Source organism: Salmo trutta, chromosome 29 (assembly GCF_901001165.1).
Source record: "Salmo trutta chromosome 29, fSalTru1.1, whole genome shotgun sequence".
Taxonomy (NCBI): Eukaryota; Metazoa; Chordata; class Actinopteri; order Salmoniformes; family Salmonidae; genus Salmo; species Salmo trutta.
The window spans coordinates 36,245,599-36,273,065 of NC_042985.1; the positions used below are offsets into that span (position 1 = coordinate 36,245,599).

The 27,467-nt window shown below is 44.5% G+C and overlaps 1 protein-coding gene across 2 annotated transcripts; it reads left to right on the forward strand.

The window, feature by feature from the left end:
• The first annotated feature begins 2,066 nt into the window (after positions 1-2,066).
• Positions 2,067-27,467, forward strand: LOC115167525 (cyclic AMP-responsive element-binding protein 3-like protein 1). 2 transcript variants are annotated; one of them, XM_029722007.1, is made up of 12 exons: positions 2,067-2,457; positions 15,716-15,920; positions 18,278-18,444; positions 19,258-19,342; positions 21,264-21,421; positions 22,046-22,195; positions 22,610-22,668; positions 23,227-23,295; positions 25,346-25,445; positions 25,817-25,946; positions 26,752-27,001; positions 27,220-27,467. In XM_029722007.1, exons 1-12 carry the CDS (start codon positions 2,356-2,358, stop codon positions 27,254-27,256), a joined length of 1,512 nt encoding a protein of 503 aa, XP_029577867.1. In that variant the 5' UTR covers positions 2,067-2,355; the 3' UTR covers positions 27,257-27,467. The 2 variants fall into 2 exon arrangements, with proteins under 2 accessions (XP_029577867.1, XP_029577869.1); XM_029722009.1 differs by having other exon boundaries at positions 26,752-27,020; positions 27,220-27,307.

The following is a 27,467-nucleotide window of genomic DNA, read 5'->3' on the forward strand; positions in this document are numbered from 1 at the left end:
GCTTAACCCAACGAGAGAAGGTCACAAGTGTGTCCCTAAAAGCTGTCTGGGTTTAAACATCTTCTATTGTGAAGGAAGTGAATAGCTTTAATCAATTGATAGTGACATAATTAGATTACCTCACAAGCAAAGTTAGCCTCTGAATGTCAAAGAAACAAAACAATGATATCCCCATATGCATCAGTGTCACCACTTTGCCAGGTATTTTACAGCTTGTTTCTAGCATAAGCATTGCAGACCAAAGCACTGTTATTGATCAATTTATATAATCGGATCCGTTTTATTTTCTTCCAATTGTTCTTAAATCTTTAACTGTCGTATTCTCGAATTAAAGGTATGCCTATTCGGCCTCCTGAGTGGCGCAGCGGTCTAAGGCACTGCATCACAGTTTTGCAGCATCTCCACAGCCTGGGGTTCGATCCCAGGCTGTGTCATAACTGGCTGTGACCGGGAGTCCCATAGGGCAGCGCATAATTGGACCAGCGTCGGGAAGGTTTGGCTGGTGGTGGAGGAGGGGGGAGGGGGGGCTTTACTTGACTCATTGCACTCTAGCAACTCCTTGTGGCCGGGAGGGCGCCTGCAGGCTGACTTAAGTTGAACGGTGTTTCCTCCGACACATTGGTGCAGATGGTTAAGCAAGCGGGTGTTAAGAAGCGTGGTATGGCAGGTCATATTTCGGAGGATGCATGACTTGACCTTCACCTCTCCCGAGCCCGTTGGGGAGCTGAAGCAATGAGACAAGATCGTAATCATGAAATTGGGGACAAAAACAGGGGTAAAAATGAAAAGGAAGGCCTATGGCATACCATCTCATAACCCCTCAATTCAAGTCTTGGTTTTAACTTAACAGCCCTTCACTGACATCAAGGTAGGCTATTTAAAGAGTGCATGGTGGGTGGAGGAATTGACCAATAATTCTATGGATATAGCAGTCCATTGCCTAATTTTGTCTGTCAAACAGGTAGGCCTACCTAATTTCTTAAATAGGAAGAAATAGGCTGTTGTTAGTAAAGTCTAATTAAATGAGGATGGTTGAAATGAATTATGCCTACTCAAATGTATCTACTTTCAGCCCCATGAGCTGTCCATTTCCAATTGATTGTTTTTCAGCACCACAATGTACGTTACTCGAATCTGGCTTATTGTGGGGTCAATAACGCTGATAAATTCATCATGAGAAAGAAACATATTGTTTTTAATAAATGAATTATAGTTGTAGCAATTTATCAAAGTTAGTACTCCTCATCTTTGCGTTCTCCTCAAACTGAACAGAACATAGACTATAGGCCAGTCCGTGCAAAATATAGGCTAGGCCTAATCAAAAATTATTTTCCTTCAGGTAATCATTCTGTAAATATCGATCTGTCCCTTTTTTTATCCAGCAGCATACCACCCTGCATCCCATGCTAGCTTTCCCCTGAAGCTAAGCAGGGTTGGTCCTTGTTGGTCTCTGGATGGGAGACCAGATGCTGCTGGAAGTGGTGTTGGGGGGTCTCAAGGAGGCACTCTTTCCTCTGGTCTAAAAAAAAATATCAAAATTCCCAGGGCAGTGATTAGGGACATTTCCATGTGTAGGGTGCTGTCTTTCAGATGGGATGTTAAACAGGTGTCCTGACTCTCTGTAGTCACTAAATATCCCATGGCACTTATTGTAAGAGTAGGGGTGTCAACCCTGGTGTCCTGGCTAAATTCCCAATCTGGCCCTCATACCTTCATGGCCACCTAATCACCCCCAGCTTCCAATTGGCTTATTCATCCCCCTGTAACTCTTCCCCAGGTCATTGCTCTGAATGTGTTCTCAGTCAACTTATCTGATTTTTTTTACATTTTGGGGTCATTATTGTCATACATGTGTTATAACTGCTAATGCTGTGAGATGACCTTCACAGAGATACACCTGAAGTTTTTTAATTGGCGATTTGCACTTTCTACATGCCACTCAAAATACCCCAAAAGCCATGAGAAGAGTCAGAGAATACCGAGGCTACTGCTTCTTTAAAAATAAAAAAGAGGCGGGGATGAGTGCAGAGTAAGTGGGATGGTACCATCATGAATATTAATCAAGGGATTTGTTCCTTAGAGACAGAGCGCAGCTGGATGTCACTGATTTGATTGAACTAGAGGACACCTCGCATCATAACAACGCATATAAAATCTAAAATCATATCTTAATAAGCACAACAACCTATTGAGTCGTGGGATGCATAACAAAATTATAGTTGTATAAGAGACAGCTCAGAACAGAGTAGCCTAAAACAGCTGTTGTCATCGGTTTTTAACATTTTTAACTATTTACCTTCTATTGCTTTTGTGAAAAATATTTTATCATAGAGTTTAATTATAGCAATTGCACTTATGGACACCATTCTGGACAATTTCGCCCCGGATAAACTTTTCCCCAGTGCCAACCTGTTGGACCTTGAGGATTTGAATGAAGGGGATTTTCTCAACAATGTGGTACGTGCAGATGTTATTTTTATTCTACATATTATCAACACTTATCTTTACGCACAGTGATTGACAAACTGTAATGCAGCATAAATTGTGTGTCGCTGTTATTCCCAAGATTTTAAAAATATATTATTCGGCTTGTATGCCCATAACCTATGCAATTAATGCTTCAATGTCTACAGTGTCAGCAGTGTTCTTCTGTCTCGACTGTGATAGATGTGTTAATTGCGCTGTAATAAACTGCTTTATGGATGAATTAAGCTGTGAGACTACACTGCAAATATCTAAATGCACGTCAGAGAAAGTTGCTGGGTTCGTCACATGCGTGTCTGCAACGATTACGAAAGATAAACAGCCGGCATGTAGGCTATTGCTGTTTAATTTGCTCAGCTGTGTAATTCAGCAAATTCTCTTTCCCAATCGTGCCGGACCTAAAGTGGGCGTGTAAACTGGAGTTGATCCTGCTCATGCATCCGGCTTCAGTGCATTTGTAAAGACTGTTGTGACGTATGTGAAAACTATCACATTTTTATGATGGCCCTCAATAAATGACTCTGATCCAATTGAAGAGAATATTCCTCATTTATTAGTTCAGTTAAATATTCAGCACATTACACACAGGGATCAAGAGTAAATGTCACTGGAAAATGACAAACTACACCAAGACTAAACAACCCCACCACAAAGAGATAAAGTACATAATTGTTACTAGGTGGTGGAAAACTGGACCAACCAGTGGGCTATTGGAGAAATGGTGAGCAATCTGGAAAGGATCCAATTAGGCTTTGAATGTTCCATGATTATTCTTGTGAGAAGAGAGTGGTGGTGGTTTGTATCTTTAACTACTCCCCAATGGGTCAACATTTAATCTAATCCAAACACCCTTTGGACATATGGAAGTGTATCTGGGAATGCGTCACACAGATGAATGGGAAATCATGTGACATAATGGGAATTCACACTGAATCAGCACATTAGCTCAGCTAGTCATGCACTTGGTACACTTGAGGATGAGGGTATTCTCAATGGGGATTTGACAGACTTATAATAGACCCAGATGTCCCTCCACATTCTCCCAGCTGTGAGGGTATGTATCAAGCCTGGCCCCTGGCCCTCAATGGCTTGATTGTGGTTGGGGGATTTCTAGGAGACAGAGACAGGGAGGAGAGGACCAGTCTGTCTTTAGTGTGAATACGTTCAGATTCTAGCAACTGACTGCTGTCTCAGTGCTGTGTGAGAGTGAATGAGGGCCTGTGTGTGTGCTGCGTGCACCCCTCACCGGTCTGCCACTGCTTCCCCCTGCACAGCCCTCTGTTGAAGCCCCTCTGTAGGCAGAAGTGATGAGGCTCAGGCCGGGGGCCTCTTCAGTGAAAGAACCCTTTTATGCCTTTTAAAAATGACAACAAAATTACACACTGACAGCCTTGGAGGAAGGGTGGGGGGAGGCAAGTAATAGGCGGTGTTTGTTTTACCAACTATTATGGGGGTTTAAATATAGGTGGGTCATTTAAGGATTTCAACTGTTTAGGTTTCTGTGTGCTACTTTTTTTTATTTATAGCGTGGAGTTAGAATTTCAATGGCTGCCTTGGGGTTTTCGTATGCTGCCTTTGATGACCCTCTTGCCAAGCACTTACCCTACATTTTAGGTAATTGCATGGGTGGGTAAATCAGATAAGCTCCAGGCTATTGTGTAGCTTTTAAGATCAGAGTGTGACCACATTAACTAGGATGCCCATGGGTGGAGATTTGCATATTCTTATGATACGACTTTTAGAAATGTGGCAGAGGGTGTTCATTCCTTTAAAATGGATCACAGACTAATGAGTTCGCAGGTTACCTTCATATTTGGCTGGTCTGGTCAATCCCACTTTTTTTCGAATGATAAGAGAAATTCCTATCGGATAAAAGGTCCGTAGCATACTGTAGAAGTTAAATATTCACTTATATGGATGCACAGAATAGAACTGCACCTGCAAGTGCTGCATTGCAAGTGTGTGTCTGTGAGGAAGAGGGGGGATCCCAGCTGGCAGGTGACTGGCCGACACGCCTGCGTCCCACACAAGCCAGCAGCTAGTTCTGCTCGTAGGTGATGGAGCGTGACTGGGCATGCCATAAAACTCCAGCAAGTCGGGGCCTTGCAGTCGAGACACACTAATGTAGAGTGGGGGTGGAAAGGAGTTTTTGGCAGGGGGAGGAGGTAACGGGACCAGCTAGCTGCATTCCTTCCCACTAGGTTCCTACAGGGACTCATTGCGCTGAGCTTTCTACTGCTGTTTTTGGAGCCAGTCCATAATGGATGGCTATGACAAAGTTATGTAATATTTTGAAAATTCATGTACGCATGCAAAATAAACCAGTCTACCAAAATGGCAGGCCATTGGCTCTTAGTTCTTCACAATCATTTACACTTTCTGCTACATGTGTTCTCCGCTAAGGAGCTTAAACCCCTGCTACAAACGTCCACTTTCAAGTGGTCAATAAGGTGATTCTACTCTATAACTTGATCAGGTGTGAGGTGAGGTAGTTTGATCAATCAAACATTGAACGAATTCAGACGAAATGCTAGTATATAATAGTGTATCCATCAGTGATTAGCTTTATTGCAGTCTAAGTTGCTTAAATCAAGAGGACATTGAGTGGCCTAGTTACAGTTTTGACTTAAATCGGCTTAAAATCTATGGCAAGACTTGAAAATGGCTGTCTAGCAATGATCAACAACCAAGTTGACAGAGCTTGAAAAAAATATATAAGAATAATGGACAAATATTGTACAATCGAGGTTTGCAAAGCTCTTAGAGACTTACCCAGAAAGACTCTGTAACGATTGGCGTCGGGTGATGAGGAAGCGGACCAGAACGCAGCTGGGAGCGAACACGTTTACTCTTACAGACTGAAATAACACGGTCAAAACAGAGAATAAAACGTATCGTTACTGCTCAAAGACCAGGAGACAACAACCCACAAACATCGTGGGGGGAAAGGAACTTAAATATGATTCCCCAATCAGAGGCAACTAGCGACAGCTGTCTCTGATTGGGAATCGACAGAACCCAACATAGAAATACGCCCCAAAGCAAGGCTATACCAAAAACATAGAAAATAAACTATAGAAATGCCACACCCTGACCAAAATAGAAGAGTTCACCTGGTCAGGGCGTGACAGTACCCCCCCTCCAACGGTGCGTACTCCCGGCGCACCAACCTAAAGTCTATTAGGGGGGGGACCCGGGTGGGCGCCTCACCCTCGGTGGAGGCTCTGGCCCCGGGCGTGTTTCTCCCCCTGCCTCCACCCTAGCCCTACTCCTCTGGCCCGGACTGGACCACGGTGGAGCGGCATGCTCAGGCTCCGGAGCGGAGCCGCCGACCGGAACAGGACTGGTCACCGGTGGACCGGACACAGGCCGTGCCGGACTGTGGACACGCGCCGTGGGCCTGGTGCGGGGAACAGGGACGGGCCGGACAGGACCGGGGACACGCACCACCAACCTGGTGCGGGGAGCAGGGACGGGCCGGACTGGCCTGGGGACACGCACCACCAACCTGGTGCGGGGAGCAGGGACGGGCCGGACTGGACTGGGGACACGCACCACCGGCTTGGTGCGGGGAGCCGGGATGGGCCGGACAGGACTGTGGACACGCACCACTAACCTGGTGCGGGGAGCAGGAATGGGCCGGACAGGACTGGGGACACGCACCACTAACCTGGTGCGGGGAGCAGGGACGGGCCGGACTGGACTGGGGACACGCACCACTGGCTTGGTGCGGGGAGCAGGGACGGGCCGGACTGGACTGGGGACACGCACCACTGGCTTGGTGCGGGGAGCAGGAATGGGCCGGACAGGACTGGGGACGTCTGGCAGCTCGGGACAGTCTGGGCAGTCTGGCCACTCCGGCAGTTCAGCGCAGTCTGGCCCCTCCGGCAGTTCAGCGCAGTCTGGCCACTCCGGCAGTTCAGCGCAGTCTGGCCACTCCGGCGACTGTTGACTGGCGGGCAGCTCCGATGACTGTTGACTGGCGGGCAGCTCCGACGACTGTTGACTGGCGGGCAGCTCCGACGACTGTTGACTGGTGGGCAGCTCCGACGACTGTTGACTGGCGGGCAGCTCCGACGACTGTTGACTGGCGGGCAGCTCTGACGACTGTTGACTGGCGAGGCTGGGTTCACGCACTTGAAGCCTGGTGCGTGGTGCTGGTACCGGATATATAGGACCATGGAGGCTTACTGGCGGTCTCGAGCTTAACCCTGGCATCGCCCTTTCTGGCTGAATGCCTACTACCCCCTGGTAACTGCGGGGCGCTGCTATAGCGCGTACTGGCCTAAAAACACTTGGCCTCGCCATAACACCCATTACCCCGAAGCATAAGCCCTGTCCATTAACTGGCCTCCGAAAAACAGTCCGGGGATTTGGCCTGGGGCTCCAAACTTGCCCCGCAAAACTCCCCTTGTGCCCCCCCCCAAAAAAATTCTTGGGGAGGCCTCTCGAGTTTCCTCAACTCCTCGTTCCTCTGCTGCTTGGTCCTGGTTTGGTGGGTTGTTCTGTAACGATTGGCGTCGGGTGATGAGGAAGCGGACCAAAACGCAGCTGGGAGCGAACACATGTTTATTCTTACAGACTGAAATAACACGGTCAAAACAGAGAATAAAACGTATCGTTACTGCTCAAAGACCAGGAGACAACAACCCACAAACATCGTGGGGGGAAAGGAACTTAAATATGATTCCCCAATCAGAGGCAACTAGCGACAGCTGTCTCTGATTGGGAATCGACAGAACCCAACATAGAAATACGCCCCAAAGCAAGGCTATACCAAAAACATAGAAAATAAACTATAGAAATGCCACACCCTGACCAAAATAGAAGAGTTCACCTGGTCAGGGCGTGACAGACTCACAGCTGTAATCGCTGCCAAAGATGATTCTAACATGTATTGACTCAAGGGGTTGAATACTTATCTAATCAAAATATGTTCATATTTTATTTTCTATGAATACAATTTTTGGGGGAATTTTTCTTCCACTTTGACATTGCAGAGACATTGCAGAGACATTGTGTAGATCTTGGACAAAAAATGACAATTAAATCCATTTTAATCCCACTTTTTAAAAAAATCTGGGGGTATGAATAATTTTTGAAGGCACTGTACTGTATATACCAGGGCTGCCCAACCCTCTTCCTGGAGATCTACCGTCCTGTGGCTTTTCAGTCCAACCCTAATTTAACATACCTGATTCTACTAATTAGCTGCTCAACAAGACCTTAACTAGCCGAATCAGAACTGTTAAATTAGGGTTGGACTGAAAACCTACAGAACAGTAGATCTCCAGGTAGAGGGTTGGGCAAGCCCTGGTATATACACTGATGTGTGTCTGTCATGGAATGATCAACAAAGAGATACGTGACAAACTAAGATGTCATGAGAAAGATTAAGCATTCAAGGCGCTAGTATCAGCCCTTCAACTTTGTCTCTGAGGTGAATATCAAAGGCGTGGTGGTGCCTTTCAGTCAAGTGCGGAGCACACACCCTGGAAATAAGCTCTAACCTGTGGTAGTTGCAGGCTGTGATCAATTTAGAAAGTATGTGCTGTCAAACCAGTCAGTGTTTTATCTTTGGTGATGGTGCGTGTCTCTTATATTGTCCTCACTGAATTGTTAAAAATGCCGGTCATTCTTGTTTTAAAAAAAAAAGTGTGCACATGTCTATTGCTCTTAGAAGAAAAACATCTGTAGGCCCATGAACATGTGGATTATAGAACACCTTAGAACTAGAAATGATGTGTTTTCTGTCAATATACATTTGAAATGGATTACATAATAGAGCCTCCAGCTATATAATGGGTTTTTCTGAAATACTATATTGATTTAAACATCTGAGTAATAGGAGCTTCCACAAACTTTGAACTGGACCAAGTTCCGGTGAACCTATAGCCTATTTTCAGGGAAGTTCTCATGTACTTTATCTTATATTGACATGAGTATTTCCTTCACCCATTTCCTTCTCATCACATCCTTGAAGGTATCACTTTGTTTATCATCTTGTAATAAGAGGATAATGCCCATTGTAGTTGAAGTACCCACCCATCCTCCAAGCTTCCAAAGAGTCATATATCTGCAGCATTGTATCAATCTGTTGCAGGTTATTTTCACACTGGTATGACATTTTAATTCACATTATAAATGTTATCCTTGTGGTTTCCGACTAGCCTATATGGTACTAAATGGAACTGTGAGTTGTTTGGCTTATTGAGTGTCCAGAGACAAGTAGATATGTCTATTTAATCTATTTTGTTTTGTATGAAAGGCTGGTGGGCAGTTTTCTCAGTCTGTAAATCAGTCCTCTGTTGTAGTCTCTGGCAATCAGCTCTGTAAATGAAACAGCAGAACAGAAGAAGCCAGACTTAATCTGGAACACATTGTTAGGATGGAGCTTTCAGGGATAGATTTCAGGGAGAGGCTTTCAGGAGACATAGCAGGGACAGTTCTAGGCAAGTCTTTTTTCATATCCACCTACACATCTCTATTGGAGCAGTAGGACTGGCTGTACCTGTCAGACAAAACCTATCTGAAAATCCACTTTCCATATAAGTAACCAAATTAATTCAATTAGCTATGTGTAGACCTTACCGTGAAATACTTACTTACAAGCCCTTAACAAACAGTGCAGTTCAAGAAATTAAGAAAATATTTACCAAATAAACAAAAGTAAAAAATAATAAAAAGTAACACAATAAATCTCAATAACAAGGCTATATACAGGGTTACTGTTACTGAGTCAATGTGCGGGGATACAGGTTAGTTACAGGTTAGTTACAATGTGACAGGTTAGTCACAATGTTCGGGGATACAGGTTAGTCACAGGTTAGTCACCTTTGAATGACTGTCATACTGATATGAATTGGATTCAAATATAACAGTTGGAATCCTGTTCCCTGACCCATTTCAACCACAGTTCATTCATACATTGCCTCGCTGGTTCTCTCAGACTGAGTCAACATTGTAGACTGGTGTTAACCTTTGCTGGAACAAGGCTGTAAATTCTTTCAAAGCTTCCAATGGTTCCTCTTAAGGATCCGCCTAAAATGACATACCCAAATCTAACTGCCTGTAGCTTAGGTCCTGAAGCAAGGATATGCATATTCTTGGTACCATTTGAAAGGAAACACTTTGAAGTTTGTGGAAATGTGAAAGTAATGTAGGAGAATATAAGATAATATAATAAATCTGGTAAAAGCTAATACAAAGAAAAAAACAACCGTTCTTTTGTATTTTATTTGTAACATCATCTTTGAAACGCAAGAGAAAGGCCATAATGTATTATTCCAGCCCAGGTGCAATTTAGATTGTGGCCACTAGATGGCAGCAGTGTATGAGCACATTTTAGACTGATCCAATGAACCATTGCATTTCTGTTCCAAATTTTGCATCAAGACTGCCCAAATGTGCCTAATTTGTTTATTAATAACTTTTCATGTTCAAAATTGTGCAGGCTCCTCAAACAATAGCATGGTATTCTTTCACTGTAATAGCTACTGTAAATTGGACAGTGCAGTTAGATTAACAAGAATTTAAGATTTCTGCCTATATCAGATATGTCTATGTCCTGGGAAATTTTCTTGATACTTACAACCTCATGCTAATCGCATTAGCCTATGTTAGCTCAACCGTCCCGTGGACGGACACCGATCCCGAAGAAGATTTATTTTTAAGAAGATAGTACTTGAAGTTCAGACTAGCCAATTAAGTGTACTAAGGTCCATTATTAGTCTCAGGAAGTGCAACCGGCTGTGAGAAATTGTCATTGTCTTGAGTGGGAGTCAATGGGAAAAGCAGCAACTAAATTACAGACTGCAGACCAAGCTGAGCACAGGAAATTGGGGACAAACAGTCAGAGAGAGAATGGTTGGGACTGTGAGGTTGCAAGCTGGAGATAATATTGAGAAGTGATTAAAGTGACTTTAGTTTTGCAGTCCATTTGGTTGGCCACAGATGCCACAGCAAAGTAGAACTCCAGACTCTCAGGACCCTGGAGCTTCAGTGAGAAGGTGATTCCCCCCCTCAACAATAATATTTTCTGGGCTTCCTCTAATCTATCACAGACTCTAAATGGATCCAAACAATCCCTTAAAGGTCAGGAAACCAGTCAGAGTGACACACAGAAGCCTGTCTCTAGTGGTTGTGGTTTTCAAACCCCTCTGCTTGCTAAAGAAAGCATCTGCACTGGAATTAAGAAACCAGGCCTTTCCACTCAGGGAAAGTGGGGGATGGGAGCTCATGGGTCTACTCTATACTTTAGGGTGCTCCCTCGCTGCTCATGCAGAGGGAAGTTCAGGCCATGGGACTGCTGACTGCTGCCTCAACACTAGATGAATACATTAAATGTTGGACTCAGTGAGGAGCAGGAGTCAGTGAGTGTCAAGTCTGGTTGATTTGAGAGCTTTGGAAATAACAGTAATTACATGCGTAATGCAGTAAACACACATACGTCGTTTCGTTGGACATCATTGTAATTCTGATTTAAATGGAAGCGCTACTTCCAAATGTCTTCCTCAAACAGCAGGTAGTAGGTGAGAATCAGGGGATACATTCAAAACCTCCCTGTACCTTTATCCTAAGGGCTTCAGGTGTGTACACTTTAGCATTATGCACATCAATTGTAAATCGTTAAAAGCATCAGACGCATATCAGGCTCATCTTGTAGCATCTGGTCCAATTTGGGAGCCAGCGGCAATGTGACAAGCGAGGACATGTGACCGGGCCCTTAAAGTTGCAGATGTGAACATTTGGATGCAGCAGTCTCAAGTCCAAATGTTTGCACGCAACTTAAGAGGTTTCAATGGAGGTCAGATTAGGTCAAGCTGTCAACTTTATGGATCACAGCTGATTTGAATGTGTATGCTTTTCGCTTGGAATTTCCTCCTCTCTTGTACTAATGTAGCGTGTGTCCTCTAGATATTCTTCCTGTATGTCAAACTTAAGTCCAGATCATAACAGTCATATTGTGCTCATCTTTTCTGTTGATTTTCTGTATTTTAACTGCATCCTTAAGCACAATTCTTCAAATAATAATTGTTCTTATAAGAACAAACTGTACTAACTGCTGCTTCTATTCTTTATCTTCTCACAGCAACGAGGGTAAATCTCCACAGAGCAGCCACATTTGAACTGCATAACAGCCATTCCTGCAGATCTGAGAGTCTAGCAGCTTTCTTGGCTTGGGTCCCCAGCCCAAACTTTTATTGGCCGATTTATTTTTCCTTTTACAAACGCACATTTTCTCCTGCTGCTGAGCTTCTCCATGCGAACCTTGCACTCCAGTTTTCCTTCTTGCAAGCGCCTGGCTAATTTACATGCGTTGCTCTGATTGGTCACAGAGCTGACATAGTTTTTGTATCACCACAAGCAATGCTGAGAAGCACATTGGTATTACTATGAGCTGCTTGACTTCAGTGCAGCGTTTACTATGTCTACTGCATAGACATTTATTTATGCTTTCTTTTCACCAAATGTGATACTGTGTGCCAGGAGAGAGTGCAATACTTGATATGATTATGCCTCGCTAGAAATACTAGCACCACTTCAATGACAAGGCTTATAGGGCTTATTTAGTGTGTGGTAGAATGTCTAGATTGTTTCAGATAGATATGGTAATGTTCCACCCCTTCTGAACAAGCCAAACAAAACACTTTCCTTGTTTCCAATCACAGTCAGTACAATACTCCCAAGAATTCTGTACATTTATCCCTGTGCCTGTGGTTTCTAAAAATACAATATTTGGTTTCCAAATCCATAACTGCAGTGGCGCTAACATATTTGGCATCTATTATCATAGTTTGCTTTAAAGGGCAAAGCATTTAAACGGGCTGCTAGGTATCTGCACAGACAATGCTCCGGAGCCTGATTGCTCAGGCATTGATGTAGAGTAGGGAATCGAGTTGCTCTGGAACATTTTAACCTCTTCGGTTCCCTATAGCATTGTGGTCTATCTTTCTCTCTCTCAGCCGCAGAGAGTTTTAATGAGAGGTCTTCCAGAAAGAGTAACACCCAGCAGCCCTTCCCCCTCTATGGGGCTTCCTGTCTGTCCAGACCTGTACCAGCTGCCCCAGCTGGAGAGATGGGCCGGCGAGGGCTGAGGGAACATCTGGGGCAGCAGAAAGGGTCTTTTCTCCACCCCAGACAGGGAAGATATGTTTCCCTCAAGGTGCTTAAGTGTGTTTCTCTTCCCATCCCATTCTGACAGACCTCTGTAATTATTGTCTGCCATCGTCACCACTAAAATGATAGACGAGAGAAGAACTTGAGTGCCAAAACTATAATGAATTCTCATTACCTGTTTGCTGTTCAAAAAGCAAGCTTTCTCTGTCTCATTCTAAGCGGAGAATTAAAATATTCCCTCAGTCATTATGCATGCAAGTACCGTCCTGGTATGACTTGGTGTACTTCAAAGCCTGTTGTCTGGTGCTCTAGCCAAAACATAATTAGCAATCTAGAGAAAATGTCATATGAGGGGCAACTCCCAAAGAATCTGTGATCTTTTTGGCTTTCCGGCTTACATTTCTAGTGGGTTCATGTGCAAACAATCGTCATAGTAACTCCACCAAGAAAAGTGTAGTGTTATTTTTACTCCGTCCCAAGTATGACCCAAATTCAGTAATTGGGTCTCTTTAAAAGACTATTTAAGTGCCATGAGGGAGAAAAGGCCCCTCTGTCTGCCTCTGAAATCCTACATCTTGGTCTCTGGGGTGCTGAGGAGAAGACCATATGTGAAACTTTTGAGGGATTGCATCATCATCACCATCATCACCATCACAGACTGAACCAGAGTACAGAGAAACTCTACCACGGGAACATGCGTTTAAATGATATCGTGTGAACTTTATTCAATCATTTTCAATTTGTTTGTGCATTTGTTCGTTTTTTAAACGGCGTGTTCATTTTCAAAAGGCGCTAACTCCCCAAACCAAATCTCAAATTTGCTTGGGAAATTCTGCCGGTGTTCAAACCGAATGAGGCGACAGCCTGCTGCCTGCATAAACCGACCATTTATCTGTGTAATATACACATTGTGATTGTGTTTGTCTTTTCCAACCACCATAATGGCCACCTTCTTCTTGGCTTGGCAGTGAAACATATCACTCAGTTCAGTCTGGATTATCTCGGGCCGCAAGCACATCCGCCGCACACGGTGCACAACAGGAACCTCCTGCTGTAGATGAAAGGGTCTGGGTGGGACTGTTTATCCTGTTGCGCACTCAGCCATAGTGGTTAGTGTGCCTGCTGACGCCAATGGTGTTGCATCAAGTAAATAAGCCGGATCATCTAGTATTGCCAGTGTGCCTTTCTTTATTAAGCATACACTGCTCTCGACCGACATCAGCTCTATTTAATGGTGTTTGATATCCGGTTAAGTTTTGTGTACATAGATAATGTAGGAGCAAACTAAGGAGAGTGAGCCTTTTATAGACTCACTTGCACTTTATCCAAATCCTTATCATGAGAACGTGACAAGTAGGGTGAATGTGTAGTACTGTTTGGAATTGATTCACCTCCACTAGCAAGATCATTTCATCTGTTAGGCCTAAAGACTATCAGCAAATGTAGATATTTTGTCTGTATGATGATACAGCCTTCTATGGGAACACACAGATGGCCAGGGCTTGATCTATGTTGGTTTTCCTGTCACAGAATTCACAATGTTTAGTCGTGTGAGAGGCCCAGCAGATAGCGAAATGGGGATGTCTTTGGTGCTGTGGGCGGCATACATGGTGTTTTGTTTGACAGCTGTGCAGCTCTCATGCCTGGGTTACAGGTCACACCTAAGACACTCCCCTCTACAGCAAACAAACTGCCCCACAGGTCGCTGTACTGTGAATAGTTGCGTGTGTCTCATACTTGTAAAGGTATACAACTCACGTACATTGGTGAGGGACATGAAAAACGTTCATCACTTTGGTAAGAGATGGAGTGATGGTGCCTCTGGAATTCTCTTCACTGTGATTAATGTCAACCTACCTTCAAAGCCATACCCAGAAGCAAGCATTGATGTACAATTGATGTAATTAAAGATGTAGATATGTTCAAATGAAACCCAAATCTCCACAAGTTTTCTTATTTCCAGGATGATTCAACATGTCTCAACATGTCTGCGATAGTGATGTCCTTCAATGCAAGTCATATAGCCGTTCGGGCTCTGGATTGACTAATACAGTCCTTGTATTGCTTCCACAGTGCCGCTGCCATCTATGGGGTTTTCGATTATTTCTGATCTGTAATTAAATGCATTTTTTCCCCCCAACCAGATAATGGGCCTGAAATAATCTGCGTTCTTCACATTACGTTTACTGTTGTAACAATGCATTTTATAACAGCTCTAGCTGTTATAAACTCCCTTGATTGTATTTCCCCTCTGCATATCATGGACGATATCAAGTCTTGAGAGCATAGCTGTTACACATCTGGGGAAAACGAGTGGAGCCTGTTGGCCTGTTTTTAATTACAGCTAGTCATGTTGATCATTGTGAATGACATGCAATTAGTGGTATGTGTTGATGGGATTCATTAGGCATAGCTGGTTTGAGTGGAGGTGGAGTGTAGAGAAAGTGAATGTGAACTGGTCTGTGATGTGGAATACAGGGATTATCTAGAACACAGAGTACCAGACTGTGTCCCTACACTAGTGGTTCTGGGGGGGTGGGGGGGGGGGGCAGTGCCCTGTGACAACAATTTTGGACCCCCTTGTGGCCCCCCTAAATGTGGAGTATGAAATAATTTTTACATAACTAATTTTTGCTATCGTTCTTTTTTTTACATCAGTTATTAGACAGTGGCAACGATGAGGATTATGAACATGGTCTTTTGCCTGCTAATGCCTGCAATGCAGTGAAGAAAATGATATGACAACAATAACGTCTGTAACTGGCCCCTCTAACAGTACAACTGGCCCCAGCTTGCCCCCCCCCCCCAGTTGAAATAGTCTAGAACCGCCACTGTGTCCCTAGGGATTTTAATAGAGCTGTTCTGATTCTGCACACCAGCAGTGACTCACTGTCTGCTAGCTAAACTAAAGTAGTGGAAAAACTGAGGCATACACCTTGGGTTCTATGCCCTAAAGCATAGAACCCAAGGACTGCATGTGCGAAATGGTACGACTCATACTTCCAAGAGCAGGTCTACATTTGTATATTTTGGTATGGGTTTCGATTACATGATTTTCTGATTAAAGGCGATCCGATGTGATGAATGTTTGTTGGTGATGTTGTTTTTGCAGCACTTCTCGGAGCAGATGGAGGACTTCTCCAACGAGCTGTTCAGCAGCTTCTTTGATGACCACCTCCTGGCCGACAGGGACCCACTGCTGGACATGGAGATGGACCCACCCAACCCTGACATCCAGCAAGAACACAGCTACTCCCTGAGCGGAGACTCTGCCCCCCAGAGCCCCTCCATGTCCATCAAAATGGATGAGGAAGCAGGTATGAAAAGCATTATTTTTGGTCCTTCTTCTTTGATCTTGTTCATCATAGGTTATCCTCCTCCCAGACCCCCCCCCCCCCCCCCCCCCAAATTAACAAGAAGAAATACATCTATAGCACAATGCCTTGGTTAAATATTACTTCAGGACAAAAAAAAGAGATCCACCAACACGACTGCTAGGTGTACAAGGTCTATAGTTTGATAGTAGTGTAAGTCCTACGTCACTAGAATAGCTGTATCAGATCTGTATCCGCGCTCTCCGCTCCTGCCCTATCTCCTGACGCTCCCGTGCCGCGCAGAGAACCCATCCAAGGAGTCGAGCTCGCATAGTACACTCCCAGCCAAGCCCTGCCCACCCTGGAGGAATCAAGGAAGCAAGTCAGGGAATTCCAGGCAGTCAGCCAACACACACACAAACACACACACATCATGTGGCTTCTGCAGCCCTTGCAATGACTCCAAGCTGCAAATGTTTCTCCTTTATTTCCCTTGTGCTTGGGGCCAGGGAAAAGAAGAGCCATAAATAAATAATAAAAAAGGGGATGCTGGGGGGGGCAACCCTTTCTGAGAGCCAAGGCAGACGGACAACTGCCTTGGCTCTCAGAAACGGTTGCATCACAAGGCTTAGGGTAGACTGAATGCATAACATTGGACTAAACAGTGTGTTAAAAACCACAGTCTCACACATGGAAATCACTGTTAAATCACTGGCCCAAAAAAGTATACAGGGATCCCCAGTAAGATGTATGGAACAATGGATGGAATCCACAAATGGATGGAATCTAATGAAATCGATTCATATGGGATCATGGCCACACACATTCCTTCCACTGAATGTCAATATGAAAATGTGTAGATGTAGATGCACAGCACTACCATAGCAGTCAAGTTCACAAACTGTCGACAGAGTAGAGGCACCCACAGAGCACTGCTGCCAACGCAGACTTGATTCCCCCATCCCCTTTGCCCAAATCACTGTAAAACGCCCATTTTTAAAGAGGTTGGCTGTTAAAAAGGGGGTGTCTAGCTGCTTTACTGATCTCCACCTAGGTGTAATGTGTGGAGATCAAACTGCCATCCCCTCTCCTAGCCTGGCTAATGAGCTCCCAGGCCTTGCCCCAATCCACTCAGATGCTGAATGAGGGGAGTACGACTAACTGTACTGACCTGCCTGTAAACTTCAAAGGTAACCCTGATGCTTCCTCAGGGCCACAACACATGGCCTCATGGGTATGGGCAGGCTGTCGCCATGACATCCCATGAGATGTGAGCTACTGTCTAGATACTGTACATAAAATGACCTGGATGTTCTGTTGGTTTGCATTAATTATTTGTGATGACATGCCAGTTACAGTTAGTGGTGTCCTTGGTCGCATTCATTCAGTGCATCCTGTTGCTTCCCTGATGGGATCTTCCCATAGAAAAGCCAAGGCCTCATCATAATATATTGCAAGGCATGACTTGTTGATGTAGAATCCAAGGGAAAGTTGTTACTACTGTAAAATAAGTATTTGCAATATTTCACTCATCTTACAGTGCATTATTTATTGTGTTTGGCAAAGTAAAAATGTAATCTATTCCTTGTGGATAATTTAGGATGTTGCCAAGGTTGCCAATACAGTAGACTTTGCTGAGTGGATTGAAGATTTTGACGCCACTTCGGGTTTCCCCCATGGGGTAAAGTCTGTGGACATAAAACCCCAGTGGGGGAGGGATTTACACCCTCCCCGTAATCAGTCTCCCACTGCTCCCTTTCCCCTCCTCGCCATGGGAATCTCGCCCACACCCCAACCTGTCTTCTGTTAAGGAGCACAACTTGAAAGCTTGCTTACTACCTTTTTATAAGCCTCTGTAATGTTTTATCGATCCAATCGGGGTGCCAGCAAACAAATGAGGGAAAAACCAGGCTGCTAACGAGGACCACTGGTTGTGAGTGTTTTTACTCCTGACTTTGAAACTGCAGGACGGCCCCTCTTCAGGAGAGGCTTTGTACTCGCTGGCCTCTCACCGTTTGCCATCTTCACAGAGGTTATTAACGGAGGAGGAAACTCATTTCGGAGGCAGAAAGTCCTCGAAGTTTAAGCTGTTGGCTTTCACAATCAGCTGCTACGCGTTAGCCCTGGACCATAAAGACGATCCATTCTGTAGATGTGCGTCACACCTGCTGCTTCAATGCACACTGATCTGTCACCCAATCTTGCTCGCCTCTAGTAGTATCCCAAGGTGTCCCTTTGAAACACACAGGGGCGCTTCCTGGTTTGATACTCTACTTCACGTAGTGTACTAGTTATGTAATGATATCCCTTGAGACGTTACAACTAATTCGTTTACCATGTCTTCTTTTTCTTCTCCCCAGAGTTTGAAGGAATGTGGTCCTTCAGCCAGGACCTGACGGCCATCTTGGTAAAGCAGGAGCCTGATCAGCAGGCAGAGCCTTCCTCTACAGTCCCCTCCATGGAGAACTCCTGCTTCCAGCCTCTCAACCTCGCCCCACCACCTCACAGGAGCTCATCGGGGGACACAGTAAGAAACCGCAGCCATAGAAACGATCACCTAGAACCTATTCTGATCCGTTACCAGGGAAAGCATTTTTCCTGCGTGTGTCAAGCGCTACGGAAGACTAAGCCTCTTTATAAGCCATAGGGATCTCTCCTGGCTTTCTCCTCTTCGACTAAAACTTGAGCTGTTTGAAGGACATCTATGAATTTGGAATTTTGAGTCTAGTGTCTTGCTGGAACGGCAATCTAAAATCCCATTTTTGACACAAAATGTAGGTCAAAATGTGATTTTTAAAAGGAAAAGAAACTGAGTTTGTAAGTGGAGGAAATAAACCATTCACACAGTGCACCCCTACAGGACCAGCACTGTGACTCATGCATCATTGTCCATGGAAGTAATTCATGGTTTGTGGGGCTGAGGTGGGGCTTAGCAGTCAGATGTGAACCCCAGCACAGCTATTACCAGTTATCACTGGTTACCAGGCCTGTAGCCCTGCACACATTACTACAATACCGTTTCTTTTCACAATAGTTATTTCAGTTTGAACATCTTCAAATTCATAGGATATTTAAAGTTCTGTGTATATTTAGGATTAGGGCATGGTCATCCGATTTGTTCCAGCTCTAAGAATGAACTATATAAGTCTCAAATGGTGAGTGTCCTGGCTACATGGTCCTCAGTTGGATCCCTTCCAAAAACCATTGGTGGAGATGGATTCCCTTTCTTCAGTTATATAAATAGTTTTGAACTGTCTTCAGCTGTGTTTACTGTCAGAACCACTTGGAATGTCTCTTGTCCTATACAAATACTAGGCTGTTAATAATACTCTTATTCCAGGGCTCCAAAGAGTTGAACCTCAACCCCACACCTGCTATCAAAGATGAACCCAGAGAGGTCAACCAATTCCTCAACATCCCTTCAGGTGAGAACCATGACAATAAGCAAGATTACATTAAGGCATTCAAACATCCTTAAGGGCTAATGTATCCAGCTGTTCTACGAAAGGTTGGATTTTAAGTTACCATTCATTCAATTATTTAGATGCCTCAGTTTCTTTTGAGACCTTTACGCACTCAAAGACCCACCTCTCATCTTAAAGGTTATGTGCAGGTGTCAAAAGGCGCTTACCTCCAGTTGATTCCGCCATAGTGCCTTTCTACGAGTGTGTTATTTACACGGGGGGGGTAGAAAAACCTGTTGTGAAGCGTGCGTCACAGTGACTCACTACAGTGTAATCCCGATGACACACCAGTCTTCCAGACAGTGGTCGGCATGTTCTTTCTCCTGCATGTTCTATCTCTCTCTTATTCAGCTGAATTAGTCCATCTTTGTTAAAGTGAGTGGCTAGGCTGCGGTAGATAGGAAGAACAATTACTGCAAGCAAGTGTGACACATAATGATGTATAATGTGTTCTTTTCCTAATAGGTATTTCACTATGAAACACTATTAGTGATGGCTCATTTCAGATATGAAGTGTTCCAATTATAACCTGCAAGCTTTTCTTTTTCCATTTTTCGCTTACACACACGAGACGAGACTGCCTCTGTTCATTCGTGTAGTGTTTCTCTGATCTAATTGCTAATGAAGTCAGACGGAAAAAGCCAATTGAGACGTAAATCTGCAAGTATATTATTAGACTAGTGGTGCTGGTGATTGAGTGCTCTCTTTTTTTTTGGTGTTGATCTAACCAGCTAAGTCAGATTCTGTTCCCCCTCTTTTTCTATCCCTTCCTTAAGAATGGTAATATTTTTTGTTCTGCACACTAATGCCTTTTTTTTGATGTACCAAGATACTATCTGGCGTTTGCATCTTCAATATTTCTGTCCGGAGCACCAGATTGCCGAATCCTTTTGAAGAGTGTATCAGAAAGACAGGGAAGGGCTACCCTCAGCTACAGAGGGATTCAACTGGAGTAGAAGCTAGAACTGACCAGATACACCTGTAGAGATACAGCTGGACCTGTTCAGCCACCAGCCTGCAGATTACAGTATCCCGGTTAAAGAGACACTTTTACTGGTTCAGGGGTTGCAGAGATGGCCTTCATGGTGCAGAGGAATATATATATAAGACTGAATCCCATCTGGTTGACCATAAATCTTATATTCAGTAACCACAGGCCAGCAGCACCACATGTCCAGTCTAGCCCTGCCTCCCTTCGCAGAGCGCAGTCTGAACAATAACGTCTGCATTGTGTCTGCCTCTGCCTTTAACAAAGTCCATTTTCTCCCATTCTTCACCTCCCTTTCCAGTAATAACAGAATAAAACCTGGGTCCTGTGTACTCTGGACTCACACCAAACTAAATCCATGGGTCATACCAGCATGGGTCTGGCCTGGTGTTTGGGAACTATGTTGGGGGAAATTCTGCCTGGCACAGATATCTTAAGAAAACACAGTCCTCACTCCATCCCTGTCTGAGCTCAGTTCAGATACTCACACAGAGGCTACTGCTGACAAGTGGATGGGAGGATGGGATCAAGCAATAAAAATAAGAGCAGGCACTGGCTGCCTTACTTACTGGAATTAAGCTGTCTCTCTGTTTGAACTGACTCTGTCCAGGAAGTCATTTGCCATTTTAATTATGGATGTCTTGGCAAAACTGACCGTTTTATGAGGTCTGGATTTGCACCGCTGCTTTCCACTGTTTAAGTTAAATGAACTATTTTCAGCTCGATCCCACACGACAGATGAAGTCAGACTTTTGTCCCCTCTGTCTCATTATACAGTGACTGTATATCATCATGAGGTTAGATGGACAAAGGCTTTGAGCATATGGGTCATGTCGCAAGTGATGCATTTCATAACCATTGGAACACTATTTTCTGCCCCCCCCACACACACAGATGATCAGCTTCAGCTCCCCCCCACCCCTCCCAGCAGCCATGGCAGTGACAGTGATGGATCCCAGAGCCCCCACTCCATGCCCCCTTCCAGCCCAGCCCGCCTACAGGCCCGCTCCTCCGCTGCCATATCCTCCTCACCCCTCCTTACCGCCCCACACGTAAGTACTGAGGCCGTCCCACTCGCCACACCCCCCAGCAGCGTACCGTTTGTCTTTTGGTAATTACATTTACATTTACATTTAAGTCATTTAGCAGACGCTCTTATCCAGAGCGACTTAGAAATTGGATGGTGCCAATCAGAGCGAAAGTTTATTTTTTTGGTACATCAAGTTGTTTGTAAGTAACAGGAACTATGTTTATGTTAATCCTGAGTCTGTGAGTGTGTGTGAGTGAGAGTGAATGTCAGTGAGTGCATGTGAGTCAGTGTCTGTGCGTGCATATGCAGTGTTACAGTATCTAAGCCCATGGCTGGTCTATGGTTTGCCTTTCCTGATGATTTTGGGCTGTGCTGTGGATGGTTCCCTATCAGTGAAGGAGGTTCCCCCGGCCTAGCTCCAAGCCCTTCCCGGCAGTAGAGTCAGAGCCACCCACGATGAGCTGGGCTGCAGACAAACCCAGCTGCTGGACATATTAGGAGTTCATATCCTCACACTAACCCTGACCGCCACCCTAGTCTAGTCTCTTCATTAGGAGCTGCCCCGGTGTACAGATATAATACACACAGTACCACAGATTCCCCAGTTCATAACCAATTCATAAATTGTATCCTTATTTCTCCACAGAAGCTACAGGGCACTTCAGGGCCCCTGATGCTGACAGAGGAGGAGAAACGCACCCTGATCGCTGAAGGTTACCCCGTACCCAACAAGCTGCCCCTCACCAAGACCGAGGAGAAGGCACTGAAGAGGGTTCGCAGGAAAATAAAAAATAAGGTACCCACTCTTACATCCTGGAAAGTAAAATGTAGATTCAGTCAAAAAGAACTGTACGATTTGCTTCCAGAAAATGTGTAAACCTATTTGTAACCGCAATCATTTTTTAAACCTGTAATCTCAAAGTAGTGTTTCAGCAATATTCATATTTTAATATCCTCCCTTTTATCATATGAGCTGTTATTGGGGTGGCAGGGTAGCCTAGTGGTTAGAGCATTGGGCTAGTAACTGAAAGGTTGCAAGTTCAAATCCCCCAGCTGACAAGGTACACATCTGTTGTTCTGCCCCTGAACAAGGCAGTTAACCCACTGTTCCTAGGCTGTCATTGAAAATAAGAATTTGTTCTTAACTGACTTACCTAGTTAAATAAAGGTAAAAATGATTTGGGGATCCCTCTCTCCCTTCTCTGTCTAGATATCTGCCCAGGAGAGTCGCAGGAAGAAGAAGGAGTACGTGGAGTGCCTGGAGAAAAAGTAAAAGCAGGACACTCTCCCCTTTCCTGTCTGCTAACTTTTTTCCTCCTCTCTCATCGTCATTCCTGTTCTCCAATTTCTTTCATTTCTCCACTCCTTCATTGTTTGATTGTTCCTTAGCTAATGCCAATGGCGTTTGTCCATTAAAGCATGCGGTCACACAGGGCCATCTGAGTCACACAGAATCACTTAATCCACTCCAGCAAAGGCCTCTGTAGACCACTGTTACTTACCAGCAAAATCCCTTACTTTCCATCCATGGTCATTGTTGTTTTTTTAGTTAATATTTAAGACCTAAATACATTACAGAGGTACAGAGGTTACTATAGCATTACCATTATGCCTCCTATGACCGCAGACTGTGTTGTGTTAGCATCCAATATTCAAGCACTGTATTTCAGTAGCCCATGTTGTCTGTGATTATCAAGAATGTGTATTCCAAATTGTCAGATAGCCAGTCAAACAGCCTAATTCTCCAGCACAGCAAGCATTTGTGTCACTCCTCTATTTTGTTCCATGTGCAGATCGAATGTATGGATGTGACTTTGTGTCTTACAGGGTGGAGAACTACACGTCTGAGAACAGTGACCTGTGGAAGAAGGTGGAAACACTGGAGAGTGCTAACAGGTGAGCCATGACTTTGAGTGACAGACTTTATGTGTGTGAGTGTGTGCATGTGTGAGCATGCTCTGAGTGACGCTAGACACATCCCTGAACCACCAGTTTCAAGCTAGCCTTGGATAACGTTTTCTATTCATGATAGCTGTCTGTGATTTGACTGCTACTCAGCAGTGACTACGACAGCCTTCATTAGGTGGGGACATTTTCACAGTGTTGACCATTGTGCAAGTGCAAGTGATTGGGCTCAATTAAAGGCATCACAGACTACACAGACTCTAAAGGCATCACAGACTGTGCCAGCCTCTAATTTACAATAATAAAAAAAAAAGCATTTAAAGTTGCTTGGATCAAAGTAACAGCGTGACAGTATACCTCTCCCTAATTACAGCACAGAGTGAACCATCTCAAAAAGTGCTCACTCAAATCTGCCTCATAATAATTTGAGGCCCGAGAAGGAAACCACAGGCTGACTCAGCTCCTAGCAGGCAGTCCAAATGGAACACACAGGAGCCAGCTAGCAACAACGTGTGGGGCGCGTGTTCCAGCAGCATATGCCTTGCCTTGGCTGGTAAAGAGGGGACAAAATGGGCTTATCTGTCAATGCGAGATGGCAGCCCAACAAGCAATCTGTTGTCCTAATGTACTCGAGTAAAAAAATGTTTTTACTAGTGATGAATGCATCTCTCATACAGTTAGCTGGATGCTAGGTGCTTGCTGCACTTTAAATTATAACGTCTGAAAAGGTTTGGTTCATGAGGAGGGCCAAGGTTGCTCTTGAGGAGTTGAAGGAGTCACAGAGTCACATGTTTCCCAGTCAAGATCTACTCGTGTTTTTTCTTTTTCTTTTACACAGTCTATTTTAGTCCCTTGGGAGCAATATGGTTTATAGATCACAACTGTGCAAGCACTGACCAACCATGATTCAATTCAAACGTGATGATGCAATGGACATTCCTCACATGGGACGTTAATGTTCCGTTTCCAGAGTTTCCATGAGAATTTTCCTGTTAAGATTTGACCCAAAAATTATAATCACCTTCATATCCAAACGGACCATTACATGAAGCTCTTCTTCTATCAGAATTTACTGTATTTTCAATCTCTGGTATTAACAGCATGCAAATCGTTATTGTGCATCTGGGGTATCCCAAAGGACCAATATAAAGTCAGTATAGCTTTTTTGCATGTATTTGAACTTTATACTACTGTTATAGTCACATATTGTGGTTATGACAAATTGTTTCATGGTGTTTGGGTTATGTGAAGGCTAACACTGGAAATGTCTTTTCTACCATTAGTGGAAAACAGGCTCCCTCTCGTGGTGAAAATATGAAAGCTCACCTGGTTTAATTTCTTATTGCAGGCCGACCCAACACTCATGCCTGTCTAACATGTGAGTGAGTGAGTGAGTGAGTGAGTGAGTGAGTGAGTGAGTGAGTGAGTGAGAGAGAGAGAGAGAGAGAGAGAGAGAGAGAGAGAGAGAGAGAGAGAGATGTATGTATGGAGGAGGTAGAGTCCGAGTGGGCGTCTGTATTGCTTGTGGTTTTGAATTGCTTTCTATTTGGGCAAAGCTTGTATTTCGTGGTGAGAGGGAGGGACTGTGGGAGCATGGTTCACACACTAGAAATACAGACGTCTTATATGATTTCCAGCTCTAATTCCTCAGTGTTATCCTCACATTATCCTTTTTCTCAGAGATGAACTTCAATGTCCTGGATGCTCAGAAGAGCCAGACAATTATGATTTTTTTTGTACTTCTTTATTTTATGTTCAATCTTAGTTGACTTTGTACTCACTCTAAAGTCACGGAAATAGCCAGATGGAGAGGGATTATTTTTGTGATTTACTATACATTTCTGTGAAATGTCACTGTCAGTCATCTGTGTGTGTTTGTGTGTGTAATAGTGCTTGCTTTGTATTATCCGACAGCTGGAGCTAAACTGGATCATTGTAATGACTGACAGCCACTAGAGTCTGCTCTTCTGGAGAACGTTTTAAGTTCACATGAGGATCATTATTGAATCTGAAACATGTATTCTCTGCCTCCTCTCTCCAGAACTCTACTCCAGCAGCTCCAGAAACTCCAGGCCCTGGTCACAGGAAAAGTGCCCCAATCCTACAAAATGGCCTCAACACAAACAGGAACATGCCTTATGGTACTTTGCATACTATTTATTCTCATACACACACATGCACCGGACATGCAAAATCCCATAAAAAAAAGTGGGGTTTTTCTGTGCTTCCCACTGACCTAAGATACTGTGCATTTAGTGTTCCTTGGACTGGATAGTCATGCCTGTTAAAAAGGGGAAATGACTGCTTTGCTTGTGAAAAGACTCACAGCAATGGACAGGGACACTGGCTTGTGGCCTGGCCTACTCTACTATAACACACTGAGGCGACCCCATGAACTCAAACTGGCAAAAGCCTTCTCAGCTGGAGAACAGAACCTCACTAGCACACTGTGCTCATGTCGCTCATGTTGACCATGTGCTTTTGTTGACGGTTTCTGGTTCCCTCCCGCCAGGTGGTGGCGCTGTGCTTTTTCCTGGTGCTGGGCTCCCTTGTGCCTTGTCTGCCTGAGCTCTCCTCCCTGTCCCATACTGTGAAGTCCTCCTCGCCCCTCCCCTCGGCTGATGTCTACACAGCCAGCCAGGGTATGTCCCCTACCCCTCACCTGTCACCTAGAACAGAGTATCAGGAAACTCGGTCCTGGGCCCCGTCATGGGTGCACGTTTTGGTTTTTGCCCTAGCACTACACAGCTGATTTAGAATAATCAAAGCTTGATGATGATGACTTGGTTATTTGAATCTGCTGTGTAATGCTAGGGGGGGAAAAACTAAACGTGCAGGACCACATTTGGGAAACCCTGACTTAGAATAGTCTACCATCTACAGCATGAGCAACACAAAGCCTTTAGTTTGTTGTCCCATACATATCACATATTTTCAGGTCGTATGTTGCTTGCCTACCAGCATTTCCAGAAATAATGTCAAAGGGTACATCGTGTAGTTGAATAACACGTCAATGTGGCATTACATCTTATCTTGTGGTATTTCTAAAGCGACAGACTGAGGCGAGTATGTTAGCTGAAATCACAATATCCTTCCTTCGATTATAATATTCAGCTTAATGACCACAAAATGGAAATTATACATGGACCTACTGGCTACTCAGAATTGGTTGGTGAGGGCTGGGTTGCTTTAGAAACCTGAAGTCAGCATGGCACAGGAAGCTGTAATGAGTTGCTCTCCCTATAGAACTCACATGATCGTCACACACCTGCTGAATAAAGATGACCGTCCTGCTCAAAACCATTCCATTCTTCAAAAGAAACCTACTTTTTACTGTTTGTTTTTCATTTTTTACAATATAGGAATGGTTCTATGTTCCTTTGTAGTGTTTGGAGGATCAAGGCTGTGATTAACATCCTCTATTTATCTCTGTCTGTGTTTGTTTAGTCCGCTCCCGCAGCCTACTCTTCTACGACGAGAGCTCCTCGTTGGAGGACGGTCACGGGGGCTTCCTGAAGATGGAGGGGGACGGCTCGGAGGGGGCGCCCCTCGACTACACCGAGGACCGGTCGGCACATGACAGCCACGGAGGCGAACACGAGAACACCAAGTACCTCAGCAAGGCTCACTCCGATCCGGTGGACTACAACAGGACCGGCGCCCAGTTCCTCCAAGAAGAGCCGCAGTACCACAAAATGTAAACTGAGGCCAGACAAGTAGGGCTGTAGACTCTGTCTTCATCTTTGTTAATGAGAAGATTCTCACAAATTGCTCTTCAGAACAAGGGACTCATTATTTTATCAGTGCTCCTTGTAATTACTCAAACATCAACAGGAAGAATGTATTTTAATTAATGTGATTGTTAGGTTACCAGAGTTTGTTGTGATACTGATGGACTATTTCTCCCCTCCACAGAGAGCCAAACCCAGAAGGAGGAGAGGAGTACTTTTAACCTTTAGGGGCGGAGCTGCCAAAAACACACGGCTCTCCAGACTCCTTACCCATGTGGATGTGTAGTGACACTACGGCGCCCCCTAGTGTGCCAGCCCCAACCCACCTCTCCCTGCACTCCCTGACCTCCTGCAGTAGCTCCCTGGCCTTCCTGTTCCATCCCATTCCCCGAAGTCCCACCTGACAGAGAGGATATGTGAAGAAGATAGAAA